This window comes from Anneissia japonica, unplaced genomic scaffold, assembly GCF_011630105.1.
Source record: "Anneissia japonica isolate Jap-2015-1 unplaced genomic scaffold, ASM1163010v1 scaffold287834_len5846547_cov211, whole genome shotgun sequence".
Lineage (NCBI taxonomy): Eukaryota > Metazoa > Echinodermata > Crinoidea > Comatulida > Comatulidae > Anneissia > Anneissia japonica.
Genome location: NW_022704992.1, coordinates 306,769 through 317,549, shown reverse-complemented (window position 1 = coordinate 317,549; position 10,781 = coordinate 306,769). Strand labels below are relative to the sequence as shown.

Sequence of the window (10,781 nt, the reverse complement as noted above, 5' to 3'; positions counted from 1 at the left end):
GAGTATACATGTTAGCGAGTAAGCAAAAATAACCGGGATTCGAACGCAGAATCTTCTGTTGTCTATGCAGACGCCAGCTGGCTTACTGAGGCTTACGTTGGAAGTTCGCAGAATACCAAAGCAAATGCATTTATTCGTATTGTCGATTGTATAACTTTCTTCTTTTTTAGGAATCGGATATGCATCGGCTAAGATATTCGCAAGCAAAGGCGCAGAGGTTATTGTGACATGCAGAACCCGGATCAAAGCCCGATTGGTAAGCGTCTTCGACCTTAATTCTTTATCCAGGAAAGGGGTGGGCCTCAGCCCCATCGGCCTAAAGTAAGCTGTAAAATAGCTATGTTGAATGTAAACAAAATTATACCCAATTAACTTTTCCATAATGATTTTGGTGATGGAGGAGGGGAACTAGGCAAATTGTATACTCATTTATAAAAAAAAAAAAAAAAAAAAAATTATGTTTTATCCACCACAATCCCAACCACAATGCACGTGGGTGTTTGATAGATTCACGCGAAATTACCATTCTTAATCTTCGTAATAAATAGGCATTAACATTAGAGTTTTTTTTTTATGGAATTGACCCTACGGAAGCTTAAGATGACCTTTTGAGTGAAACTGAAAAAAAAAACACTTTTTAAGACGTCTTTCCGAGATAATTTATTTTGGAAAGACGGAATTCCAAGATAAATTATTTGGAAAGACGGAATACCAAGATAAATTATCTTGGAAGACGTTTTTCCAAGATAAATTATCTTTGGAAAGACGGAATTCCAAGATAAATTATCTTGGAAAGACCGAATTCCAAGATAAATTATCTTTGGAAAAACAGAATTACAAGATAAATTATTTTGGAAAGACGGAATTCCAAGATAATTTACCTTGGAAAGACGGAATTTCAAGATAAATTATCTTGGAAAGTCGCCCACCTAAAGAAGCTTCTCACATCATCTCGGAAGTCGAGCTTTCCAAGATAATTCCAAGAAAATTTATCTCGGAAAGACGGATTTCCAAGATAAATTATCTTGAAATTCCGGCTTTACCTTATCTTGGTATTTCGTCTTACCAAGGCTAATTATCGAGTATTCTTCTATCTAGTCAATGATCTTTTGAATTGCGGCTGTAGACCAAAAGTATTAATTTAACAAGCCGATTCAAAAATACTATGTACAATAAGTTTCATATTCAATTATGTTTTATTTATTTAATTACTGAATTCAAGATAAGATCTTAATATTTTAAAATGATATATGAGTATTCATGAATTTCAAGCCCGTGTCCAGAGGGGGTTGTAAGTACGATACCGGTACGTACCTTCCATTTCGAAAATGTCCGCATTTTTAGGACAGTCGAAAATGTAGCAATTCTTTTACCAGATTGTTAGTGCACAACTAGGATTATCATTTAAAAATATTACACAATCGGATTGTTCCTAGGCAATGCATACTCGAACTGTCCTGTCTATGATAAACTTGTTTCCAGTGGGGTAATTATACTGGTTGTTGCCAGCAAATTTAATTATTACCATAATTAAGTTTATGTGATTGACTCTTTTATCCATATCTGCTCACTTTTCGCGCCAAATATTATGTCAATAACTTTATCATGCACCTTTTCGTAATGCCATTGACACGTTTAGATGACTTTCATCTTTTTCTAGCAAGTGGCCATATTTTGACGTTAACAAATAACATCACAAATGTCACAAGTAGAAAAATAAACTTGCTGGACTAGAGCGAACAATGCCGCGGAAAGGAATGCGGATGTGATTGGTGTGGATAAAAGGCATAGACTACTGAGACTCTATTTAGGCTTAAACTAATATGGAAATACGAATACTGCCTATGAATTACTATAGTGACAAGTATTGTCCAAACGTCCATGAGTATCCTTGGGATAGACAATTTAATACAATATACTGGGCAGTGTCTATTGAACTATTCAGAGGCCGCGTGGTAGAAAAATTGTCCATGTGTAACATTCGTCGTGAGAATATGAAGTTGATCAAACTTCGGTAGAGATCGACAGGATTATATGTCATGGGTGCGTTCCATATTCCTCGTTCCATCCCCAGCTTCAATCCGGATCCTTCAATCCTGGATCCACCTCTAAAGGGTAGTGGTAGTACACTTTTTTTTTTATAAGAACCAGTAAATGTTTGCCCAGTCTCAGTGTTCTTATTTTTTGCCGATTACAGGCTGAAAATGTTCTTATTTGTTCAAATGTTTACACACTTTTAAACATAAAAAATTATTTTACAGCAGTAAGGTACAGATAGATTTGTTGGGTTTTTTTTCCTATTTTACTCGACATTTTACCTCAGCCTCAATTTGTTCTTATTTTGTTCTTAATTTTTCAGTGTTGTTAAAAAAGTTGTTCTTATAAAAAAATAAAAGTGTAGCACGATCTATTGACATTGGACCTATTGAACCATGGAATAGGATGTTGTTGAACTCGGTGGTAAATCTCGGTTAAGCAATCAATTCCTTTAATTTGAGAATAATAGTAACAATTTTAAGCTATGTCTATTATGCGATTGTGAGAGTGCATCTTTGGCAGCCTAATCTAACTGCTATCTGTGCTGAAGTAATCCTGAGCAGGGTGTTCAGAGAGTCAGACATAATAGTCTCAGTTGGTGGTCTTAAGGTAAATTGCTTTAAGGGAATGCACTTAGATTCAAGAATCAAATGACGAACATTTCAATCACTTCATTAAGCAAACCCTGATGATTTTCATGTTTCATTTAATACGAATTCATCGTATACGTTTGCGTTTCCTGTTTTTAAATCGGAATTCGGAAACGTTCAGTTTTCATTTAAATTGGCACCGTCACGATTTAAAATTCCAAGTGGAATGGTTGACTTAGCATTAGGCCTAGGAAAAATTACCTCTGATACTTGCGTTAGGATTCATTTCTGCCATTGTTTCTATTTTTTAATATTCTTGAAAATGTTATCCTACAAATTTGTAGCAATTAAGTAATTTCAAAATGTTCTCTATCGTAATCGGCACTTCCGGAGCGGAGGATTCCCCTGCATCCAAGACTTGGAAACCGTTTGGAGTATAGTTAAAGGTACTTTTTTCTACACTTTCTCCTCTGGGAACACATCATGCTGTCTGCCTGCAACTTTGAATTTCAATAATAACTGATTTTCTCTTCCATGGCTGTGTACCTAATTCTGGCTTTGGTTATAGGGGAAAAATAAGATTTTGTCAGAGCCCGACCGACAGAATATCTCGGAATCCAAAGGTGTTCAATATTTCAAAAAGCTACTTTTAGAAATATGCAAATTTGATAACTTAAAACTGAATTTTAGCCTTGCGGTTACCAATTTATCAAGCAAACTTCATGCGTAAAACGGTGCACAGGTCAGCACTGAACTTTAGGTTTGAGAAAAGATACCTGACGACCCTAATGTTTATGTCATTATTTATTATACAGTATTTATATCAGAAGATCAGAGTGTTTTTTTAAATGCGACATTGCCGTTGAGTAGCCGTGGCCTTTCTCGTGGTCATTGCTCCCACTTAAAGTAAGCTTTCCTCTTTGTTCGGTTGCAATTTTTAAAATTGTGCAGTATTCGTCTTTACAAGGACTCAGTAATTGAGGATGAAAACCATTCATTGTTGCAGATCCTGATTGTGAAAAAAAAAACCAAAACCATGGAGCTAGTTATAAGACTAATGACAAAACACAATGCACATTGTTCTCCAGAAATTACACAAGTAGATTGTTTCACCTACAGCCCCGAGAAATATCCGAGTCCATGAGGGAAGAAATGCTCAGGATAGGTAAACTTGTTGTACAGATGGATAGATTTAATTCAGGATCCAGAAATTTTTAGCTAGGGGTAAGGGGGGGGGGAGGGGTTGTGTCTACAAACAGTTCATGGTTTGTATCTCAACCCCACCATAGGTGTATTGTCCCATCATGACGCGGGTGTGGTTGGTAAACTAATATTCTCAGCGGTCTTAACAGTTGCTTATCTAGGACTCTTGAAATGTGGTGCTGTGGCGAGGAGGGTGGGGACGAAGGTGGAGCATGTGGGAAGAGGGGTGCTATGTCGCAAAGGTGTATGAGGTATACCTACTTGAGCGTGATTGTTTGCTTCGGACATTCCCCTCGCACTCCAGATACGCCACTGAATAATCAAGTACTATAATTTCAGACTGTCGAACAAATAAAATCGGAGCACGAATATGAAAGGACATACAACACGCCTACTGCTTCAGACCTTAAACTGGTACCAATGGAACTTGACTTGGCGTCATTCGCGTCAGCAATGGCGTTTATCAACGAATTCAAACGTCAACAACTGAAGCTGGACATCATGATCTTAAACGCAGGCATTGCAGGGGTTAAGAAAAGTAAGTATTATTCATTATTATCACCATCTTTATCATCATTATTATCAATATCAACATTATCATTTATTGTGTCATTCCGGTTAGTGTAGTATTAACCACTTCATTATTACCCCTTCTGTAAATATTTAGAGGGTTATCCCAAATATGAACATTGATGACTTACTTTCTCAATTTTGTTTCTTTGTATTCTGTTTTTCCAGTTTTGTGATGTTATGAAGTTGATATCAAATATATAAAATCAGACAAACCATTTTTTTTTACCATTACCATTATCATCATCATCATCATCGTCGTCGTCTTCGTCGTAATTATCATTATCGTTGTCATTATTATCATTATCATCCTTGTAAAAATTGTGGAAGCTCACAGCAGTGCCAAGCATCGAGAACAGTATTTTATGTCGCCCTCAAAGTCTAATTTCTGTAGATAAAATACTTAAGCCTATCTATCATGGCACTTGTTTCGTTTTATTTGTTAACTCAACGAATGAAGGCTTAGTTGTGTTCAGTTTGTATGTTTGAATATTGATAGAAATACAGTACTATTTTTCTGAAATATTAATTTTAAATTTTGATAATACCGAAATTATAAGTGCAGTTTTTTTAATTACCAAATGTATTTACAAGAAACAAAGAGGCGCAATATTATTCTATTCACAGCAATGACGTGTGACGGAATAGAGTCTCACTTTCAAGTTAACTATTTGACCCACTTCCTGATTTGCCTGCATCTAATTCCGATAATTGACGAGTCGAAAGGGATCGTGATCACGATTGCCAGCGAAGCTCACCGAGTCCTGGCCAAGTTCAAAGTCAATAATTTCCAAGGCGAAAAGAAGTACGGAAGATTTGAAATGTACGGAAATTCAAAATTATTCCAGGTAAAGCAAAGTGAAAGAGAACCAGATTAATAACAAGTGTAAATCAAAATTTTTATGATCATATTTGAATTGAAGCATATACAGTATTAGGTAATTAATTAAGTGTTCATTTCATGTGATTGTATTTTTGAATCTCATTTGCTTTGAAATTTATAATGGACATTGTCTGAATGAAAATGTATTGATTGATTAATCCATTTAGCAAAGAAAGTTTTATACAATTAAACTCAAAGAGCTTATCGTTCACTCAAATTCATTCATACAGGTGATGTCAGCATTTGCATTCGAGCGAAGACTACCTGGCAGCAACATCAAATTCGTATGCTTGCATCCTGGTCACGTTACGGACACTTCGCTGGGACAACATATCTCTGATATGTCAGTCTTGTACCTCATGAGACAGTGTTTCTATGGTATGACTTGTAATCATTCGCATTCGCTTTTAATGCGTTACCACAGATGTTACGGCTATCACATGCATAATGTTTATTTTTTACGCGCTATACGTTTTAAACAACGATTAGTTTAAAAATATGTATTATTGTTATGGTCTTATTTTTTTACCTACTAGCCGTCAGTGGTTGTCACGCGAGTGATGTAGCCGAGAACATCGTTGAGATTTTAAAACAGAGGGAGTTTGAGTACCATTCAGATGTGTACTATGAGTGTCGAACCCTCGTAGAAGCAAGCCCTGATGCCAGGTAACGCCAAACGAACCTTTGCACAGAGTATCAATCAAACTTCATTACTGACCAGTCAGAGCAGGGTCAGGGGATATGCGCGTGTCCAACAACCACAGACTTACGTGTAGTCGCACAAGCACACGTGTTTCTGTGCGCTTACGCTATCTTTTGCCTAATTTAGCAATAATATCTAAGAGCAGGCTTAGCAGAATGGTCCATTGGGCATGAAAGTGGAGTGGGACTTTAGCTTGGTTTAACATGGTCCCCTTCCAAATTCCATTTTAAGTTCATCCTTGTGGCACCAGAATTTTTACTCATTCACTTTATTTATAGACTGATCATTTCTCCCATCTTGTAAGTGGTGAGATACTCGTTTTGGATGAGAATAAAGTAAAAATAAATAAAGAGTGAGTGTACCGTAATTTTTCAAGTTCGACCTATTTTAGGTCGTCTAATACAAACATATATAACCTTATTAACATAGAAAACACTTAAAGATTAGCTGTCTTTTAAAAACCATTAACACGTTTCTATGGTAAAGTAGTGTATACGCAAGGCAATAACAGGCCTTGAAAAGTGGAAGTACAAGTTCGAGGTTTGTTTTTAAAATATCGTCATTGTAGCTTGCAGCTAAATTGCGAATAATTGCACAATGATCACAGAACAATAGGTCTACATAAAGACTAAAAATACGCACATTTTACGGTAAAATCAAATAAGGGTTGAGCTACAATAATATTTCTCAGAAATGATGAATATAATCATTTTCGAAGTGTACATTCAATACTCCATCTCTTTAAAAAAAAAATAATGTGGCCTGCTCCTGCGCAATCAACATAGGGAATTTATACTGTATTCCCAATTTTACAAAATGCTCAAATATTTTCTTCCTGGATAAAAGATTAATAACTGTATTTTGTTTTTGTTTTTAAGGGATGCTGGAAAGCAGGACCAACTGTGGGCATATAGTTTGAATCTGTTGAAACTCTACTTACCGACTCTGCCACCGCATTTTCAACATTGGTAATGAAAATGATATGACAGTATTGTAAATTTAGCCTAAGAACATACATGAAAAATGTATATTATTAATTAAAGTCAGGCCTGTGATTATGTTGCAGAGTATTTACATATTGCTCTAATGGTATATAATGAATGTACTCTTTCTCAGAATATAATTTCACTACAAATTTCAACACTGATAGGCCTATTAAAATGACGGATCTCGGAACAATAACGTAATTATATTTATATATGAGGGATTTTCAAGAAGAGTACCGGTAATTGTTATATAATTCATATATAGGCTTATAACAAGGTTGTGTGTATGTATCAAACTGCTTTAATTTTTGCAATGGTAATGAGTGTAAATAATTTCGCTGTATAGGCCTAAGTGTAAATAAATAAATACCGGTATATGCCAAGACACTTTTTATGATTCCGTTTGGCTTTGATAGTAGACTATCAACTTTTATTTGGCAAAAACAGTAACATGCCTAAATATAGTCATGATAACATCACATCATTACTATATAGGCACATCATAATATGGGCATAAAACTTTTTTTTTTCAAAATGGTAGAAACTCAATATGCATACCAATATAGTAGGCCTATTGTTTTTTTAAATTTTATTCTGAGTAAGTTGATTGAATTTATTCGATCGTATATTTTACTATCTTGCACAGAAGAGATTTCTGGAAAAGTAACCTCTTGGTATCGTATTTTAATATAATATACTGGATTGATTAGATGAGAGGGCTGCCCTAAAAGGAAGTCAGACATCGTCACACAAAGCGTTGTCAAGATGAGCGATACTGTATTTCCATCAAACATTGCATCAGAATAAAGGGAAGAAATAAGTTATACTGTATAATAATTTCCAAAATACAGTTGAATTTCTGACGTGCAAAGTTATTAGACCGCAAAAATCTTTTTCCATAATAATTTATAAATAGTATTTTTCGTATGCAGTATTTTGCTGTAGCGCCCCCTATAAATACAATCGCTATATCTCATGCCATATGTACAATAATAAGCTTGGTCATGTCATGGAGGAATTAGTTTCTAAACTACCGTAAATGCTCGAATAAGCGCCGCGGCGCTTAAAACAATTTTGGAGGCTTCAGTGCGGCGCTTATTCGAGAGCGGCGCTTATAAAAAATGTCCGTTCCCATATTACATAGTTTAGTAGGCCTATCATAGTACGTCGTTGTAAATAAACGTTTATAGAGAAATGCTTGTGTCTTCATTGTGTTATTTATTCATTTAACATTGTATGCATTGTATTTAAAACCCTGTCTCTAAAAGTGTTTCATTACACACAGGGAAATATAAAGTCTCGATTAAGCGCCGCGGCGCTTAATCTAGAGAGGCGCTCTTAGCTAAAAAAAATTATTAGGCTTGTTGCAGCGCTTATTGAGAGCGGCACTTATTCGAGCATTTACGGTAATTCCTCCTCCAATGGTTATGCCAATACACGGAAAGATCTTTGCCACAACAGCATAAAGCTAACCACTAATATCTCTTTTATGCGATGACTTCATATTGGTAAGCTACACAATAATTTGATTTTAGCTTTTGACGTCGACATCGGAGTACATTATGTATAAACCATAGAGAAAATAGTTCTATTTTCTCTATGTATAAACAGAGACTAATATGATAATCCATCATCAGATTTTAACGACAAGACAGGATCTCGGACAAAAATACTTTATAATCAATCATAAAGAGATAACAAGCCGTCTTTCTTAAAATAATAGAAATTAATTTGAGCTAGATACAAGAATTTTAATTTCTTTTATTTTGGAAACCTTTCTTTTCATATTTCTCCTCTCCTCCAAAACAGCTGTTAGGCGATTTCTTTGATTTACAATCAAAGCGCATTTTCCCATAGGTTGGGATGGAGTGCGACCTCAATCATCAAAAAACTACAATTAAAGCAGACAGACGTTTTATACGTTTTATCATGTTCTGTTTGATGTATACACTGCTTAATATTAATTAAAGGCAAGCTCTGGAGGAAAAAAATATTTTGATACTGATTTTTCTAAGACAAAAAAGCATATTTGAACTCAGGAGCGGTTAATGAGATAAGCCTACCAAATTTTGAATACAGTCCGCCCTTAAATTTGAGACCCCCTGTAATTCTGAGACCCCTCTAATTCGAGACCACTTTACCAACTAAATACAGTACTGTGTAATTTGAAAATTTGAGCAAATTCAAAATTAAGAGATGTTCATAAGTTTATCCATATAAATAAAGATTTCTTAGTACGGTAGTGGTGGGCTATGGGTGATATTTACTAGGTACAGTTTATTTTTTTCTCTCATTAATCATTGTAGTGACCATTTCCACCCTGTACTTCATCATTTACAAAACATTTTAATAAGCTTAATTTTAATGACTGATAATATCGACTTCATATTCATGCTATATGTAACACTAGTGTTGCAACACAAAATGTGTATCAATAACAAAAATTTCAGGGGCATTTGCTTATCTAACAGGCTATTCACTTATTAAAATAATTAGAAAAAAATATTTTTATTGTGTGATGATTACTTACTGTACAATTACGACGACTCACCTGCTGCGGTCCCAGGATTTAATAACTTTTTTTGCAGATTTTTGTGTAGAATTAGTACAATCTTTAGTTTGTACTTAACTGGTGGTAGCCACTGTGTGCGCAGAACCATGGAGATCCGGGTGGAAATAGTCACTGCTGCAATGATTATTGATAGAAAAAAGTTAAACGGTACCTATTTTTTCCCGAACAGTACGTATCTTGCCGTAAGCATTTAAAATAATAACATATATGTAGATACCCATTTTATCATCATAAGGCCAAAAAAATAAATTGTTTGTTGGCCCTCCTCATCAATCCTAACTAACTGAAAAAACTAGGGGCGACAAAACAAAAAAAAAACTTTAAAAAATGGTTTTTTTTATAGATTTTTTTCTTTAAAAAAATATGTGAGTGAATTGATCTTTTTTTTTTTTTTTGCCAGATGCCCTACAAAGTTACATGAAATTGTTGTCTGATGTAAGATATTGTCATTCTAGGCTTACATTAATTGCATATGTCAACTGTGGGTTATTTTATTTCCATCTGATGAGTAAAAACAAAAACTTCTCCACCCGCCCCTTTTTTATCATTTAAAATAAAAAGGGCAAACAAACAATTTATTTTTTAGGCCTAATATGACTTCAGATAAAAAGTTGACCTTTTACACATAGGCCTATGTTAACCGCCAAATGGTCACTTTTCCCCTGCTCCCTCTTCAATTTTTTTTGCCTGCACTGTCCCATTTTTTAACCGATTTTCTTAACAAGGGTGTAAAAGTTCTCAAAGTGTAAATTTTATGTTTACTTTTAGTATGCTGCTCAGATTTTTTTCCCAATGAGTTTTAAACAGTTTCAAATAGGTAAAAAAAAAACAACAGTTTCTTTGAAAACAATAAATGGTTGTTCCATGTTGTCTATTGGAGACCACCTTTAGCTTCGGTCTTCATTTAGAGGTTCAGGTTCATTTTCTAATTATGCTGTTTGGAGACTACTTCTAACCTGTGGTCTCTATAATATAGAGTTTCTAAGACCAAACCCTGAAACCACCCCAACTTTCAGGTACACAAAGTGGTCTCGAATTGGATGGCAGACTGATTTAAAAACAGGATGAAAAAGGTGGACGGAAAAAAGTGGTTACGCCACTTTCCCTTCCCCCTCCCCAGTTTTTAAATATCCAAAAATCTGTATCTCATTAACCGCTTTCAAGTTTTTCGTCAAATATACTTTTTGTGTCTTTGAAAAATCAGTTTACAATATATATATATATATATATATATATA

The 10,781-nt window shown here is 34.8% G+C and overlaps 1 protein-coding gene across 2 annotated transcripts in view; it reads left to right on the top strand.

Moving 5' to 3' along the window:
• LOC117105066 (WW domain-containing oxidoreductase-like) overlaps positions 1–8,169 on the top strand; it is a 10,060-nt gene extending 1,891 nt beyond the window's left edge. Inside the window, exons 2-7 of one of the 2 annotated variants that reach the window (XM_033246080.1) lie at positions 171–256; positions 4,170–4,368; positions 5,028–5,248; positions 5,514–5,661; positions 5,820–5,949; positions 6,865–8,169. In XM_033246080.1, the coding sequence (XP_033101971.1) occupies positions 171–256; positions 4,170–4,368; positions 5,028–5,248; positions 5,514–5,661; positions 5,820–5,949; positions 6,865–6,958 (878 nt within the window). In that variant the 3' untranslated portion in view covers positions 6,959–8,169. Of the gene's footprint in view, positions 1–170; positions 257–1,965; positions 2,115–4,169; positions 4,369–5,027; positions 5,249–5,513; positions 5,662–5,819; positions 5,950–6,864 lie in introns of those variants that run through there. The other variant, XM_033246081.1, reaches the window with a different exon arrangement.
• Positions 8,170–10,781: the final 2,612 nt, after the last annotated feature.